This window comes from Danio rerio, chromosome 7 (assembly GCF_049306965.1).
Source record: "Danio rerio strain Tuebingen ecotype United States chromosome 7, GRCz12tu, whole genome shotgun sequence".
NCBI lineage: Eukaryota > Metazoa > Chordata > Actinopteri > Cypriniformes > Danionidae > Danio > Danio rerio.
Genome location: NC_133182.1, coordinates 51191543 through 51210136, shown reverse-complemented (window position 1 = coordinate 51210136; position 18594 = coordinate 51191543). Strand labels below are relative to the sequence as shown.

The following is an 18594-nucleotide window of genomic DNA, read 5'->3' as shown; positions in this document are numbered from 1 at the left end:
AATCACAAAAGATGATGACATGAAAACACTTTACAATTACGTTATATTATTTCACTTTAATTAATGTATACACCACCTGACAAATTTCTTGTCGTCGATCCCAGTTGTAAGAGCAACAACTAATAACTTGACTTCTAGTTGATCATTTGGAAAAGTGGCAGAAGGTAGACAATGAATCATCAGTTTGGTGAAGGGAAAATCATGGTTTGGGGTTACATTCAGTATGGGGGCGTACGAGAGATCTTCACAGTGGATAGCAACATCAACAGCCTGAGGTATCAAGATATTTGTGCTGCCCATTACATTATAAACCACAGGAGAGGGCAAATTTTACAGCAGGATAGCGCTCCTTCTCATACTTCAGCCAAGGTCAAGGTGCTCCAGGATTGGCCAGTCCAGTCACCAGACATATATTATACTGAGACTAATATTACTGAGCATGTCTGAGGTAAGATGAAGGAGGAGGCATTAAAGATAAATCCAAATAATCTTGAACTATGACAGTCCTGCTAGAACACTTTCTTTGCCATTCCAGATGACTTTATTCATAAGTGATTTGAGTCATTGCAGAGATGTATGGATGCAGTCCTCCAATGTCATACACAATATTCATTCTTTTTCCACTGCACCATGACTTTACATTTTATATTGGACATGATTTATGTTAAGTGACAAGACTTTAGTTTAAGCAAAGTCAGAGCTTACTGTCCTAATTAAATCATTAAAAATCAAGGCATGATCATATTTTATTTTGGTAAAATAAGTGTGACATTGAGGCCTTTGCCTTTCATATGAGCTACTTCTGATACTACTGTAAATGATTGACTAGAAGTCAAGTTAATATTTGTTGTTCCTAAAACTTGAATTTGAGACAAGACTTTTGTCAGGTAGTGTTTACAGGGAAAATAAAATGAATACCTGTGGCTTCTGACAGGCGACAGACTTAGATTGTTTTTACTGTATTTTACTTTTTTTTTTTTTGATACGGTCAATAGATGAATAGTAGTCAGTCCAATTTATTTTTTTGTCATCTGTTTTCCTGTACAGGTTTATTTATTAAAGAAAAGGCCAAAATACTCAGCAGTTGTAAAAAATACCGGAAGAATCCAGTAGCTTTGAATCTGTGTGTGTTTTAAAAAATAAATAAAATATATATTATTATATATTATATTTTTAATTCTCTTTATATATATATATATATATATATATATATATATATATATATATATATATATATATATATATATATATATATATATATATATATATATATATATATATAGTATAAGAATATTAGTAGTATAATAGTATAATCAAAATAAATGTTTTGCTAATAAATAAAGGTTTAAAATAAGCATTTTCTCTAGACAATCAGTTTACGACATGGCCCCTTAAACGTTTTCGGAGAAGGAGGTTGGCCTCGAAGTGAAAAAGGTTGAGAACCCCTGAACTAAGCCACATTGAAAGCATGAACATTTCAATCTAAATGAAATGCAGTATGTGATCAGAATCTATTCATCACTTTTAGCAAATTTTACAGTGCTTCTGACAGGTGTCACTGCCTTCACCTCACACTGATTGGCTGCCATCCTGCATTTTTTTGCTTCTCATTTGCATGAAGTTAAACGTTTCTTAACTTCCTGACATTCTGACTGCCTATTCAGCTCCCCTGTCAATCCCACACTCCCTCATGCAAACCTCGCCTCCAGCTCCAGTATAGGGAAACAAACTGAAAATCATCTCTGTTTATCTTGGTGCCAGTGGACACGTATGGTCACGCCAAGCCGTTGATCAACTTGAGAACTTTCTTATCCGTTCTTTTGTCGTTTTTCCTTTATCAAACAACTGAGACAAACGGCAGTAGCTTATAATTAAATCACTCCGAAACCAAACATCAAGCCCTCTGATTCTCTGACGGCAGAAGGCTTGCTTTGAGTCCGGATAATCAAGCTGGTCCGAGTGTAATTACTGTTCAAGACCATGAGCTCGACACAATTCCAACCCAGAACCGTTTGCCCCAGCGAAATTGAAAAGCCAATTGATTTCCTGTTCTCTTTTGTGTTTGTGCGCTCCATTATAACCGCATCCTCTTCACAAACCAATCCAATTATTCCTGCATATCCCAGGAATCTGTTCTTTGATCTTTCATTGCTCGACAACCTTTTATTAGCGATGCAGTCTGCATCCCCCCCTTTTTTATTTGTTTATCTACTTTGCTAGTTTTTGCTTGATTATATCATCTGTTACGCGATCCTGTCGTCAGTCATGCTTGTGAATTTTCTGTGTCATTTATCAAGCGCTGACATCTCAGTAGTGTCAGGGGCCCTGATGGGTCTCTCTGATGTGAAAATGATGAAGTGTATCTTGTGCAAAACAAAGCTAATTATCTAAGCACAATCATCTCTCTGTGCCAGACTTTTTTTATTTATACTGCGTCCTACTTCCTATGTAGATCTGCTTCATAAAACTCTGAAATATAGATGGGGTGCTTGCTCTTTGTCAAAGTATTCGTGACTTGTGTGCTTTCAGTTTTTACCATTATTTGTTTAGAAACACACAAATGCCACTTTGTAATGCCACATTCAAGTTGAAACAGCATGCAAATATAAATGAATACAACAAGAAGTCACTGTTTATAAATTTACTCAGAACTTTGGGGTGAGTAGTATGTGACATGGTATGATACACCCTGTAATGTTGCATAGGTTTATTTTTGGGAATAGGCAAAATACATTGTCTAAAGTACAGATTTTTTTTTCTTTTATGACAAAAATAATTAGAATTTTATATATATTAAAAAAAAATCATGTTTCATGAAGACATTGGGTAATTTTTCTACTAATTGAGTAATTTTTCTTCTGTAAATATATAAAAATTCAACCATTGATTCGTTATGTGCTTTGTTAAGCACTTAATTTGGTCAACTTTCAAGGCAATTTTCTTAAAAAAATTTTTTTTATATTTTTTAACCATAATAATCCAGACTTTCCATAGTTTTAGCCTTTTTTTTGTCTCAACAAACCATAACCCAATGAAAAGCTTATTTATTCAGCTTTCATGTGATGTTTTAATCTCAGTTTCATTAAATTGACACTCTTGACTGGTTTTGTGGTACATGATCAAATTAAAATATATAGTTAAAATTATCTCATGAAACTAATTTGTTAGTAGTTGACAAACAGGGTTATCTAGTACAGTACACCCCATGTGAACCACATGTCAGTATTGACAATACATAAAAATTATATATATATATATATATATATATATATATATATATATATATATATATATATATATATATATATATATATATATATATATATATATATATATATGGAACAGTGATAATTCTCTTTTTTTTTTTTTGTTAAAAATAAGTTCAAAAGTTCACATTTAGATATTGCTTGACGCCATTAGCAGGTTTGGCATGCTGTCCCGGGAGAGAATCCTAAGCTCGGAGATAATTGAGCCCAGGGCTCCCAACTAGTCAATAAGCAAATAAGGGGTTTGAGATCTAGTAGGTCTGAAGAACTGCCCCTTGTAAAGGGAGGAAAAACAGGAGATGGTGTGAAAGGGGGGATTCTTCCAAAATGAAGATAAGGTAGTAGGGCGAAATCTGTCTATTTAATGTAAGCTTGAATCAGTCTGATTGGATTATTGCTGATTATGGATGAGAGGCCAGCTACGATCAATCATAGTACATGCTCCTCGCGAAATTAGTTAGTAAAACCTCACTTATAGTGACAGTAAAAAAAAATTGAATATATAATATAATGTAAACATTCACAGAAAAATAAACAAATGATCAAAAGCCTATCTACTATTGTGTGCTCAGTTTAAGAAAACATGGATAAAAAATGTTTACTTCAAGTATCCTACCAAGGATTATTTTGTATTCTTCATCCAAAATGGGACAAATATATTAGAGGTCTGAACCTGGTCTCATAGTTCAATTCGGTTAAGATCATGCCATTGATTTGGTTCAATTCTAGTATTCTACCTTTTTTTTAACAATACAATCATAATAACCATAACAATGGATTACATCAAGTACAACAATAAACAAGGAAAATTATTATTAATAATAATAATAATAATAATAAAGAAAGATTATAAAAACAAGGTACAGAGGCAAAATATCAAATTAAATAATATTTACAAATTTCTTATATAATTTCTATGTTTTCACACTTTTTCGCTATAAACATTTTGTAAAGTAGTAATTAAACAAGTCACAAAGACAATTCTGCAACTTAGGTAGTGATGAAGAAAATTTACATTTGTGAATATAATATTTACCCAATAAAAAAAAAAAAAAAAATATATATATATATATATATATATATATATATATATATATATATATATATATATATATATATATATATATATTGCCTATAAATTCTATTTTATGTTTGTCCTGAGAAAAGTAACAAATTATATCACACATGGAAAAATAAATGTTAATTTTATATTTTTTAAATAAAAAAGATGGATAAATTAGACCAAAACATTTTGACATGTGGGCATTTGACAAAAAGATGATCAATCGATTCGATAATTTAGTTACAGAGGACGCAGTTTGAATTAGGATTACCAAATTTAGATACCATCTCATTTGTGGGGTAGATATTGTGTAACAAATTTAAATGTACTTAGTATTCCACCGTGACATAGCGCATATGAGATAAATGTCAGAGGAGAATAACCTGCGATTATCTATTACTGAAGCGATATCGAATTGTTTGCGTCTGCATCACGATGCACAGAAGAAACTATTAATTTTGACACCCCTAAAATATATTATTACAGAGTGTTATGCTAGTTTTGTTTAAGCAGGGGGCAACTTTCCAGAATATTTGTGAACTTGATAAAGATATGAGCTAGTCATATGTTTTAACTGATGAAACAGAGAGAATCAACATCAACACTATTGCAGCAAAAAATGTGTATTTGTGTTCTTCAAGTCCAAAAATTAAGTGTCTTTTTTTTCTTAAAACTAGCAAAATAACTTGTCAGTGGTGTAATTAAAATACATTTATTTCAAATCAAGTAAAACAAAAACAAATAGTTTACTCAAGCCATTAGCCAATTATAGAAAAAAGCACTTAATTTTGACTTAATGTTTCAAAAAACACACCACTATTTTTACTTGTCTAGAAAAGGTTATTTGATTTAACAATTTTAGATATTTGGATTGAAACAAGACAATAACTCTTAGTAAGAACAGCTTATTTTGCAATGCATTTTTGAAAGGATTGTGTGTCTTTCAGTATACAATAAAAGCTGGTTACGTAGCTGACTTGTACTGTATTTCTCTATGTCAGGGTGCTTTGCCATTCGATGACGATAACCTGAGGAATTTGCTGGAGAAAGTGAAGCTCGGGGTCTTTCACATGCCCCATTTCATCCCTCCAGACTGCCAGAACCTCCTGAGGGGGATGATCGAGGTGGACGCCACCAAAAGGCTCACGGTTAGTAATAACATTCTCATTTCTGACAATTTCATAATTTACTATCATAATTCAAACCGTTTCCTTGATGCTAAAATAGTTTCTAAATCAAAAATCATCTTCATCCTAAAGGACTGTAGTGGGGAATCACAGGAGTTCAGATTACCTGTGTTATCCTCCTATTTATATGCACATTTATGGAAAATTGCATACAAGAATGTTTAATGGAAATGACAGGATTAGCATAAGAATTGAGCTTTTTGAAAATTTACATAACTGAGTAAGAAAGACTTTTTATCTGATAAGAAAAAATAAGCTATAATGGAAACACATTTACCTAATAAAATCCAGCATTGGCATTAATAAGTGATGCGATTTTGCTTTAACAGATAGGTCATTATCCCTTTTAAAGTGCCTTTGAGATGTCAGAATTTTTTTTTAAAAAGTTTGAGATTTTTGATTTAACTAAATAGTTGTTGTATTAATTAGACCTTAGGCGGTAAGAAATTAATGTTGGTCAAGCTCCTGCACTTTTTATAAATAAACTGAAAGCCGACAAACAGTAAATAAACCTCAAATTATAGATTTGGGAAAAAGTCTATTTATAATAATGAAATCATGGACAAAACATTTTATTCTCAATAAAATATGCAATCGTTGCACATTCTTTTCAAAATACAACCCAAGTATTGCATCTTCTGGTGTAGTATGTGTGTGTTGTAACATAAATAAAATAAAAACATTAACTAATTAACAATAAAAAGAGAAAAATAAATAAAGTGTCAATAGAGGACATTTTTTATCTAAAGATAGGATTTATTCAATACAGATTGTACCTGCTGCTGATAAAGTGTTTTTCTATTTAAGCTCTTTGTACACAGTTTAAAAGCTATATTTACCATTTCAGAATTTTTTAAATATTAATTATTATTTTACTATGACAGGTGAGCATGTTAAGCTTGATAACTTTCAGTTTCAAACACAATTTTTTGTTGTTGTTTGAAACAACAACAAATTGTTGTTGTTTGTTGCTCTTTTGGAGCGCAGATGCTTTTTCTTGAGCATCTGCGCTCCTAAAGAACGTGAAAGTGGTGTGCCTCTAAAAGTCACACAAGTCAGTTATTAAATAAGAAAAATAACCTAGAGGGACTTTTCCTAAAGCAGAAAAAAAATTCTTCTTGATATTTGGTGCCAGTTTATTAGAAAGAAATATTTATTTAATAAAAATAATTCACCAATGATTCATGCAATATGCATACATTTAATTCACTTATTTGGATGGAAGCATAGCTAGTGCTGCATGTGCGCCACACTGTCTACAGATGCTGGTTTGCTGTGCAGCTCCACAGACATTTACAGTGTATTAAGCTGATTTCTATTAAATAAGTGTTACGGGTCTGAGAGCTCTTCTGCGTTTCAGCTGTCACTTCAGGTCAACACACAGCAGAACTAATCCAACCAGCTTGTCTGTCCGGATCTCACACATTAGTTTCAGAAAGCCTGTGTGTCTGCGTCTCCGTCTATCTCTTTCTTACTCTCTTTCATGGTCCCCTCATCTCTCAGCTCTTCTCCCTCAGCAATCGCTTTCATTGTGGTGCTTCGGAGCAGCCCCCCTTTCCCCTAAAACATACTGAAGCGACAAGAGGTTTATAAGCTCGTCCTGACACCAAGCCTTTGAAATGCTTCAGTTTCCCTTTTTTTTTTTTTGGCTTTCCAGAGAAAACAGATAGCTGTCTTCACTGCCCACATCTCTTAGTGATTGAAAACAATAGTGCTCTCCTAGGATGGATTCAAACATAGCTCATTTCCTGTGCGGTTTGTCAGTTATATAAAAGAGATCTTTTGTATGTTCCAGAGTGGGAAGGAAGTCGATACTGTCTTATTGCCAGTTTGAAATATTATCTAATAGTTTCAATTAAAATGATCCAATAGAGTATTGCACAGTACTGAGCGTACCGCAGTTTTACGCACATATGGACTATGTATCACAATTGTTTCTTGAACGCTGTCAATGTCAGCACGCGTTGACGGCGTCGTTTATCTGCACTCATTTTGAGTCGGAGCACCAAATTCTCTAAAGGAATTTAAAGGCCTTCAACATCTTTGATTCAATTGGCATGGTGCATTTCATCATACAGCAGTTATTTCATCATCATTTGATGAATTACTGCTGCCATCAACAGAAGAAAATGTTGTTATCTTTAGCTGTATAGCACTTTATACAATAGAGTGTGCTAAAGCTGCTTCACAGAGATAGACAGGAAAATACAGTGCTCAGCATATATAAGTACACCCCTCACAAATCTCTCTTTTAAATTCATATTTTTTATAGAAATAACTAAAAATATTATATGTGTGCATATGCATTAGATTAGTCAATGCTGAAGACATATCTGGAGCTTATCCAACAAAATAACCTACAATAACGGTCCAAAAACTAGTACAGCCGAATGTATATGTTATTGACAAATATAAAATTTTAATTTAAAAAAGAGAAAAATTAAGAAAAGCAAAAACACAAAAACAAAATGTGTTTTTCAATATTTTGCTTAAATTTAATTGTATTATCTTTCAATTTCTAAATGTGTTTGGTGACTAAAATATTATTTCAATAAATATATATGTTTAATAAATCTGTTTTGTTTAAATGCACCCAAATACATTCCCTATATTTACTGGGAAATGGAGGAAAATATTCATTTTCAAAATGGGGTGGGGTACAATAATAATGTATAAGATAATAAGATAATAATAAATATAATAATAATAATAATAATAATAATAATAAGAAGAAGAAGAAGAAGAAGAAGAAGAATGATGTAGTGATGAGTGTTTACCAAAACCATAGTTTCTCTGTCGCAAATCTATCGTTTGAACCACGTTAGTTATGACGTAAAAAAATAACCTCATAATTTTTTTGTGCAGTTATATTGTTTTACATGCTCCCGCATTTTTAAAAACTCAATATTAGTTTTGGTAAAAAACATGGACTCGTTTTCCATATTAATTGTAATATATGTAAACAACACATATAGGACCAATGTTTCCTTTACAAATATTTTTAAGAACATTACATATATTATTCTAAAACATAAAACCACTTACAAAAAGTTACCACATTATAATCTCATGTATAAATCATATAAATAAATAAATAAATAAATAAATAAATAAAGGATATTTAAAAATAAATTGAATTTAATATTTTATATTTATTATATATATTTTATATTTTATTTATTAGGAGTTGTTTTATTAATATATTTATTTCATTATTATTAAGTAGGATATTGTTTATTTATTTAGTTTTTTATTTATGTTTTTGAAAAGTCTACTTTTACAAATTGACACATTCAAGATACTGCATGGTCTAATCAACAGGCCCATGTCATGTACAGTACAGATACATTTCCTAATAAATAACCTATAAATTAAAAGCATTAACGTATGCTATGTTTTTTGTTTTCTCAAGCTTTGTAGGTGTAACGTAAATTCTGCTTTTGAATAATAGGTCACCTATAGCTTTCGTCATGAGCCACTTCATGTGTTCTAAATGGCATAAATGTTTTCAAACTGCATCATAAAGCCAACGCAATTGTCAATATGAAGATAGCTAAAACTGAACTGCAAAAATATTTGAAAAGCAAATGGAAATGCCAAATCAATAAAGTATGTTGGTAATGATGCAACTTGTGACCTTAGTTGGCTACAAACTGATGAACTTCATTGTTGTTGTTTACTAAAATTGCTTTTAAATTAATGGTTTTCACACTTTGTGCCTACAAGTCCCCCTATTGGCCTTAAGTGTGTTTGCATGCACATCTTACCCTGATTGTGCTTAATAAGCTGACAAAGGGTTATGTAAATATGCTAAAAAACATCTAGATTATTGCCTATAACCCCCGGTTTCCTCCAGCATGTAAACACCCTAATCAGCACTCGACTTATTGAAGCATGCAGACACCATAAGTGTTTTCTGAGTAGAGAAGTTAATATATTGCAAACATTCTTTATTGACTCAAGGAAGTATATATATAAAAAAATTGGTTCTCATCTCATGCAGACAGTGGTGAAGTGACAAGTGGTAAAGCTTCAAATTAGACAGGAGAATATGTGCAGGTTTCTCATTAAAATAAGAAATGCAGTGATTTTTCAGTTAAGTTTGGTTTAGCTAGTATGTGCTTATTTTAATGCCTGTTTAGCCTAATTTTAAATCAATTTGCAAATTTGAAACTCGATTGGAAGTTTCCTAAGGCTACTAATAGGCTTCTTTTCCCCTTGTTGATTTCAATTAAATACAAATTCAATTAAATATACCATCTGACATCAATTGTGCTATGCAAATTTCACATTTGTGAAAAAATAAATGTACAGTTAAGCTAATTTACATAGAAAAGAGCACTGACAACTGGATTTGGCTAGTGAAATTGGTTTGCATTATAGTACTGCATGGCAAATGAAATGAATTTTACCTTCAGTATTTACAAGAGCCAAATTATTTTCAACCCTAAATGCAAACCAAAAAATATTGCATAAAGGACATGTCCGAATCCACCTACTTTGAACATTCCAGTTTATAGTGTCATTCCTCACTGTCTGTGGATGAGGTCAAGTGCTGAGTGTTTGCATCTTCTGAAAGGACATGCAAACTCATGTTTTGTTGAATGAATTGCTAAAAATGGTGACACGGTGGCTCAGTGGTTAGCACTGTCACCTCACAGCAAGAAGGCCGCTGGTTTGAGTCCCACCTGGAGTTTGTATGTTCTCCCCTTGTTGTGCATGTGAGAGTGTATGGGTGTTTTCCAGTGTTGGGTTGCAGCTGGAAGGACATCTGCTGTGTAAAACATATGCTAAGTTGGCGGTTCATTCATGAATAAAGTGACTAAGTCGAAAGAAAATGGATGAATGAATTACTAAAAATGATGATTTCACTTATTAGCTAACGTTATCCCTGATGGAATTCTGCAATAACACAACAACCTCTCCCCCTGTCTGCTGCGAAGGCTTCTGTTCTTGTTCTTTGGGCCACAGTTTAATTTGTTTTACTGCTGGAGTGTACATGCCTTTGTATCTTCCACACCTAAACACAATGAGATCAGTGGATGCGACATGAGAGAGATTGGAGACGGCCAGCAGCTCAAAGATGGATTCACTGCATTTATTGTGATCCTCTGTTGCCTTTCTTTGGCCTGTTAATGGTTTGGCTCATGTGTTTTGTTTTTTTCTGTCTTTACAGTTAGAACAGATACAGAAGCACACATGGTACATGTAAGTATATACTTCACTTTTTTGTTTGGATTCATATGTCTGTCTTTGCTCAGAATCTGTCTGTGTGTTTATTCATGTGCATGTATTTTCTGTATATGTGTGCTGTAAATTCCTCTGTGTAACGTTCTAGAAATGACGACTCTGTGGATCTCTAAATAATGTCATGACTGAAGTGTGTGTGTTGTTTGTGTGTGTTTAGACAAGAGCCTTAAGCTCCAGCAGGCTGGCTTCACTCAGTGTTTGTGCCTCCCCTAAGCAATGCTTTGTTTTTATCTTGAACTGCTTCATTTTTCAACACATATTCCTGCAGTATCCAACTTTTTGTATTAGTCATGATTTGTGACTTTGGCCTTAGGGTTCTTATAGTTTTTATCTCTTTCTTACTCTCTTTCTCTCTCTTTCACTCTCTCTTTCGCATTCTCTTTCTCAGCATTTCTTTTCGATATAGTTTTTTGGCTAAATAATTACATTTTTCAGTGATGCCTTGTGTTATTAATGTCTAGAGGCCTTTTCTTGTTTAATGCAGACTGATTGCTAAAGTTTTATTGTATTCAAGTTTGCTTTGGAGTAAAATATGTCTCTATTTTAATGATCTAAGCGCAAAGTCTAAATCAATTTTGCAAAAGCATTAAGGACATGTCTGAATCCACTTTGCTATTTTCAGGACGACAAAACATGCTCTGCGTCCCGGCGCATGGTCTAACAGGGTAGTGCTTATTCTCTTAATGACTTATGGGTGTGTTTTCAGCATAACCTGCATTAATCCAATCAGTGTCTAATCTCCTATTCCCTTTAAGTTAGTTGCGTTGCATTTGCTATTTACATTGTTAGTGGCAAAACTGAACACTTCACTAGCAAGAAAACAGTTAAACAGACCATCTGAAGCTTCCTCTATTTGACCCCTTTACTTTCTCTTTACTTTGCTTTTACTCTTTACTTTACTCCTTTACTTTTATGGAGTAAAGAAACGGTGTAAACATCCATTAGCCTACATATTTAATTTAGTTAAGCACAAACATTTGTTTCAATCTATTTCTAAATTTAGTTCTAATTTCCAGCAAAGGAATAAATAAACAATAATAACAAAGTGTGGTCAACAAACTGAGTTATATCCAAACACACATCCTATTCTAATGCCCCATATGGTGATGCATACCTCTCCCAAATCCGACAGGTGGACAAATACAAACTTGTTTTTTTTATTATTAAAAATATGCATATATAAATATAAATAATATAATAATAATGCTAATAATAATATTAACATTATACAAAAGCAAACTGATGAATAAACTAAAAAAAAAAACAGAGGTGAAGAAGGCATGGAGGTAGTGGTTGTTATATTTATGTAGAAATAATATTTTTTTGTAGCATATCAATCCTTTAATTTTTTTCATATGTAAAGACATGTGTGTATTGCTGTACATCCTGTGTGTATTAAGCAATGTGTATGCGTTTTGGACCTGCAACAAACTTTAGACCAGCTTTTAGTTGGTCAATGGTCTATTTCAGCTCCTCAAAATAGCAACACTCCAACAATGATGCTCCTTTCTAGACCGGCACACCCATGAGTCCACAAAGTGACGCAAACGGATTTACTATTTTAACATCGTGGCACAAAACATGAAAATTACAGTTGAGCTGGTCTGAAAATAGCAACAATTTGGGCCAAACACGTTTTGCAAATGTAACATCTTCAGGTTTTTTTTCCTGTTAAATAGGCTATGTATAGAATTCAGAAACCCTTATTATTAGCAACAACGGTGGCCATTAAAGGAACTGCAGCTAGTAACTTATGCTCTCATTTACATTCACATATTACATTTGCATGTAATGTACTGAACGCGATCCAGTGTACGAGCACAGTCACAGCAAAGGTATAATTCTTTCTTTGTTTAGAAGTATAATTTGGAAATAACGTTTGCCGTGATTGGCTGATAACCAATTTTCATACTGTATGCCGAGTGTGATATAAATATACAGTAAATGTGTGCTGCATGCTTTCCTCTCAATAACAATCATGTTCATGTTATATTTTATTATAGCAACTAGAGTTCAAATAGATAGCAGCATTTAGGCCTCCACAGACAACAACAATGTCAAGTCATATCATCTTTATTTTTATAGCTCATTTTACAATGTACATTGTGCTAAGACAGTTTAACATGAAGAGATTAAAAAGCGATAGCATTATTAGAGATTTGGAAGCAGGAGTGTAGTGGTAGAATAATGGTGTAATTGTAGCTAAGTTACAATTCAGTTCAGTTTAATACTAATGTCACTGTTGAGGATGTGATGGTTTTGTTGTTGTTGCTGTTGTTGTTGCTGCTGCTGTTGTTGTTGTTTTTGTTGTTGTTGTTGTTGTTTGCTTTTGTTAGAAGCTGCTCAGTCCTTGTTAGTGTGACCACATTTGTAAAACATAAATAAATTAAAATGACTACATAAAAATCTGTGCATAATTATTTTAATTCATTTAATTGAACTTAATTAATTCAGTTTTCAAGTTAGTTTTCATACTTGATATCACTGCTTCTTTGGACTTTTTCAACACCTCCTGCTGGAGAAAATCAGCTTCTGAATGGTGTTAAATTGAATCATGTTTTAATCAATGAGTTAATCTGAACTGAATGAAAACATTAAGCAAAGCATTTGGCAAAATATTAAATAAACAAACTCACAGGGAGCTGCTTCATTTGCAGATTGATGTGCGTTTCTAATCTCCAGGGCTTTCAGTGGGGGCCTTTTTTCATGGCACCAGCAGCAATGATCCCAGAACATGCTGGAGGCGAAAACCATGTGTGCTCGATTTAATGAAAAACAAACAAGAACACTTCGTTTATTTCGCATGCTCGTGTTCTGATCTTCCGTTCACAGAGGAGGAAAGAACGAGCCAGAACCTGAACAGCCGGTTCCCCGAAAAGTGGCGATCCGCACGCTACCCTCCACCGAGGACATCGACCCGGATGTGCTGGAAAGCATGCACTCGCTGGGCTGTTTCCGAGACAAGAACAAACTAATGAAAGACCTGCTGTCAGACGAGTGAGTAAATAAGAAAGAGACTCTACACTGCACAGTCACCTGTTTCCCTTGATAAATCCCAAATGTTTTGCCCATGATTAGACAAGACTGACTGCGTCTGCTGTGGGAGACCATATGCGAAGCTATTATTGTTTTACATCCTTGTTTTTTAGGGTTAGTAAACACACACTACAGCATCTTGGCTGCGGGCTATTAGAGAAGCCCATTCACTCCCGCTCATCTGTCATCTCCCATACTTGTACAATTACCGGCCACACGCTTCACTGTGCGCCATCACTTCGTTAGCCCCCCTGATAGATGACTTGGTTGTTTCCTCCTAAAACATCATGGCCTCTGTCTCTTCCCTTGCCCAGCATTTAAGCACAATTCAGTGTGCGCCTGCAGCAAAGATGGGTAATATTTACTTCCCGCTGTGTGGTCCAGGGCTGAGAAATTCAACACAAGGCCTCTCGCTGGGAGAATTCGAAGACTTTTTGAACTCGCTCACACACTCTTGTCGGATATTTTATGTCTTCGTGCATCATTAATGAAATAAGTGATATCCTGTGATCTCTGCAGGATAGCTTTTAGCTCACTGGGAATGAGGTGCTTGCTACTCTTTGCTCTTTACCCAATGAAGTCAATTAGCCTGAGCTGAGGATTATTGAGGAGCACTGCCGACTGTACTGTATATAAGAAACCTGTCTTGACCACGACATGCCCTTCCATTCTCCAGCGATAACCAGGAAAAGATGATCTACTTCCTGTTGTTGGACCGGAAGGAGAGATATCCAAGTCATGAGGATCAGAATCTACCACCCAGAAATGAGATCGGTAAGAATGTTGGTCTCTTACATATTAAATCTGTCCGATTGTCTCTAAACAACAACGTTCCCAGTACATGTCTTACTCTGTGATGTGAAATCATTTCCTTGCCTACAGTCTTGGATATACTAGTACAAGGTGCTTTACAATCCAGAAATAAAACTCTATAGAACAATGTGTTTACTGATGAATCATATGCAATAAGAACAAGAACATTTAAAAAAAAAAATAAATAAATAAATGGGCATTTTAATTGTTTTACGTAGTACTGTATTTTAACTTACTCTACTATCTTTGTAGTGTAGTATTTGAACTGTTGTATAAACGCAATGTCACATTAGTAGCAGTGCGATATGGTTGTATATCGCCACTGGTTGGGGAGATGTGTAGGAGTTAGTGTCCCACCAGTGACGATATACAGCCTACGAGTGTGATATTGCGTTTATAATCAAAGAGAAAAAAATGAAAATCAAATAGAGTCTCAAAATCCCTTTTGTATAAGGAACTGCTTTCTTCCGCCATTCATTCATATCTGCAGCTGACGTCAGAACAGCAAAAAACATTGTTAATTCACAAACGTCATTTTAGAGCTAGCATTTGAATGATTCTTTAGCGTAATGTCTAAAGTGATGATAAAACAGCTGATTTTGCTCACATTTTAAGATAATAACGCTGAACTGCATGAAATGTCATCAGTCTACAGACATTTCCCAGTATTTTTCTGATGCAATTGGGATATCACAATAATTTACCCTGAAAAAGCCAAAGCAAACACTACCAGAAACATTACCAGATTACCTTGGCATTCATAGAGCACTACAACATACAAAAGAGAGAATTTGAATTAGAAAGTCACTTGTTTTATAATGTTTTGATCAGCTGTAGTTTGAAATTGCACTGACTTTTTCTCTTTTAAGGGCTTATTCTGCAGCCTCTGTCGGTATAACAGGATGATGGATGTTGAGGCGGTGTCTCTCAGAAATTATAATTATTAAAAAATAGACAATGTTGTTTTAAATAAACAGTTAAACAGCTACAATTATGCCTAAAAAAGCCTCAAAAGTACATTGTGTTGTTCAACAGCTGCAATATTTGTCAGACTGTAGTCCTGAGGCTGTACGAGTACTGATATTACTTTAATATATCACGGCTATCAGCCAATCAGATTCGAGAACCAGACAGAATTGTTATATAAATATTAAAACAGCCGTGTGATTGTATATTCCTAAATGACTGCTATTAATCAGAGATAAAATGTAAACATTAATGCCTACAATGGCGATCAGATATCAGATGTAAATCATACTTTAAAAAAATTCCTACTTGGTAATTTTTACTCCTGCAGTTTATGACAGACTGTTAAAATGTGTTTTTCACTGAATAAGTTGTTCAATAGATACATAAAAAATAATGATTCATCCAGTAATGAAACAAATGCAGTCTTATTGTGTAAGTCTATTGAGTCATTCATTCTGAACTTTCCAAAATTATTTATTGAAATTAAAAACATATTTTGAAATATATTAAATTACTAATGAATAAAATGAATCGTCTTTTCTGTCATTTTTTGTTCAATTTAATGAATCCTTGATGCATAGTAATGTATATATTGCAAAATAGGACTTTAAATGTTTGAATGGCTGAAAGACATTATAAAAAAAAAACTGTATGTTGTTGTTTTCAATTATGAATTCCATAGGCCTGTTTTCATGTGTTAGTTATCACGATCGTGTCTCTTCAGATCCTCCCAGGAAGCGAGTGGACTCTCCACTTTTGACGAGGCACAACAAGAGGAGGCCAGAGCGCAAGTCAATGGAAGTGCTGAGCGTGACAGAGGGCGGTTCTCCTGTTCCTGTGAGACGCGCCATCGACATGGCACAACACGGGCAGAGGTACAGCCACACATCTCCCGCTCCTCTATTATTTACAAAAATCTACAATCGGCCACAGTAAGATCGGCTGAAAGGATGTCACATGAAACGTGAAGCCTCGAAAGATAAAGCCAAAACAAACTTTGCATTGGTAAAATGAAGCTCACAGTTATCAGACGCTGCATACTAGCTTTGAAATGTGTTTTAAATTGCACACGAAGGAAGATCAATGAGCTTAGCTAATTCTGTGAGAAGTGAAAAACAAGGATTTCAATAGCCGTGTGTTTTACTATTCTCTGAAAATCCGTTTCTCAGCTAGTCGAGCAGCATGCTAAATGCGCCATATGGGGAATTTTGACTTATCAAATTGGTTTTAAGGGGAACAATGGGATTGCCTTTCATTTCTCTGTATCTTTGACACGTTTTGTTACAAATTCGTTTTACTTTCTTACCATGTTCATTGTGATCCATTTCATCAGCCCCGTGTTCTTTCCCTGTGTAGATGCTTTGACTCAACTCAATGGTTACTTTTGTAAAATTACACTAACTTTACTTTCTCTTACTGTAGTAAATCTGTTTTCAGTAAAAGCTTGGATATCTCAGATGCCAACCCCATACTGCAAAGCAAGGAGGAGAGGTATAAACCACCGCCATGCTTTTTTTATTCTGCTCTGAAGATGCAGTGGGGTTTCTTTAGCACTCAAAACATGCAACACAGAGCACTGTCCTTTTATTTCAACCACTGACATTTAAGATCTTAAGAGCTTAGCTTGCTTGAGAGACAACTTTTTGGAAAAAAAAAAAAGTGGAGGTCGCACGAGTAAATAAGAGTTTTTTCCTCCCGGTTTGGCCTCTCAGTTTTGATAAAGCAGCGGCCCTCTGGCTCCCTCCACAAACATCAAAAGCATCTTATCTCCCTTATTTTGCCTTTCATGTTTCGTTTGATGTCTGGCATTTTTTGTCCCTTGGTAGATCCCAAATTGTTAATTTCTTGCCCTCGATCTCGTTTTGCCTTCTTGCTTCTCTTGCCTTCACCCTGGATGTTTGTTTGTTTTTTTTCTTAGAGTGATGTGTGCACTTACAGTAGGTGAGAGACAGAGGTTATTTAACTGCTTGTGTTCATCTTTTCAGGCATTTTATTCGACCTTGAGTTTCACAGTCCTGTCGTATGTCTGCTTTCACAGTCTTTTTTGTCTGCCAGATGAAAAAGGGCCTTGGATTTGTGTCTTTTTTTATTGATGCTTGTTTTGTTTTTATTTATTTAATCAATGTGTTATGTAGAGGTTCACTGAATTAGGAGCTACCGTATGAATATTTCACTGACAGACCAGACCAGGGGTGCGTTTCTGAAAACCATCGTTAGCCAACTAAGGTCGCAAGTTGCATTGTTACAAACAAAGCTCATTGATTTGGTGTTTCCCAAATCTATCGTTCCAACGAATATTTATAAACTGCGTTGCAATCTTGTATGCTTGCAACAATACCTCTAGAGCTGTAGTTAAAAACATAGGTCCTGGCTATGTTCTATTCCAAGTTTTCCCCCTGTGCCTTATTTATTTGGAACATTCTAACATTTAAATGCGGAATAATTAAAAAAATAAAACGATAATAAAACACACATTTTTTATCATTTTTTAATAACTTTAAAGACTTTTGTTTCGGAACCTGGCACGCTTTCCCAGTTAGTGCGGTTAGTTTGGCATATGTGAATCCAGCATTTGAGCTCGGATCCACACCAAAACAATCGGTCTGAGATCGCCTGAATGAGGTGGTCTCAGCTTGATTGAAACAAACTCTTTAACGGATCGATTTAGTGAGAAAGCAAAATGATCCGAGCCTGGCTATATCACAGTGTGTTATGGATATGTAATAAGCATAAATACGGCTATATAAAGAGAGAATTATGAGTAAAGCGGGATGTCATTCCTACTGTTAATTGTGTGTTTCATGTCAAATACGAAAGTGAAAGCATGCTGAACTATTAACGAAAGATGTTTATTCATTAGGAAAATTGACTGAACAATAGTCCTAGTTAATCTGTTATTTCTCTCCAATGTAAAGCCTATAATGCACAATTCTAGCCAATGGCTATGTATGAGAAAGGTTTACCTCTGATTTATATCTGGTGACAATGTCTGTGGGTGTCACCATTCAAA

At 34.3% G+C, this 18594-nt stretch overlaps 1 protein-coding gene across 23 annotated transcripts in view; it reads left to right on the top strand.

Moving 5' to 3' along the window:
• The window catches only part of brsk2b (BR serine/threonine kinase 2b), a 271162-nt gene that overhangs the window by 223324 nt on the left and 29244 nt on the right, over positions 1-18594 (top strand). For 9 of the 23 annotated variants that reach the window (XR_012382651.1, XM_073907278.1, XM_073907280.1 and 6 more), the window contains exons 8-12: positions 5331-5477; positions 10693-10724; positions 13599-13763; positions 14479-14576; positions 16309-16459. Coding sequence is in view for 22 of the 23 variants with exons in the window: in XM_073907278.1 (XP_073763379.1) it covers positions 5331-5477; positions 10693-10724; positions 13599-13763; positions 14479-14576; positions 16309-16459 (593 nt within the window). In the remaining variant the exon portion in view is untranslated. Of the gene's footprint in view, positions 1-5330; positions 5478-10692; positions 10725-13598; positions 13764-14478; positions 14577-16308; positions 16460-17006; positions 17076-18594 lie in introns of all 23 variants that reach the window. The other 14 variants (XM_073907273.1, XM_073907277.1, XM_073907270.1 and 11 more) reach the window with 2 other exon arrangements.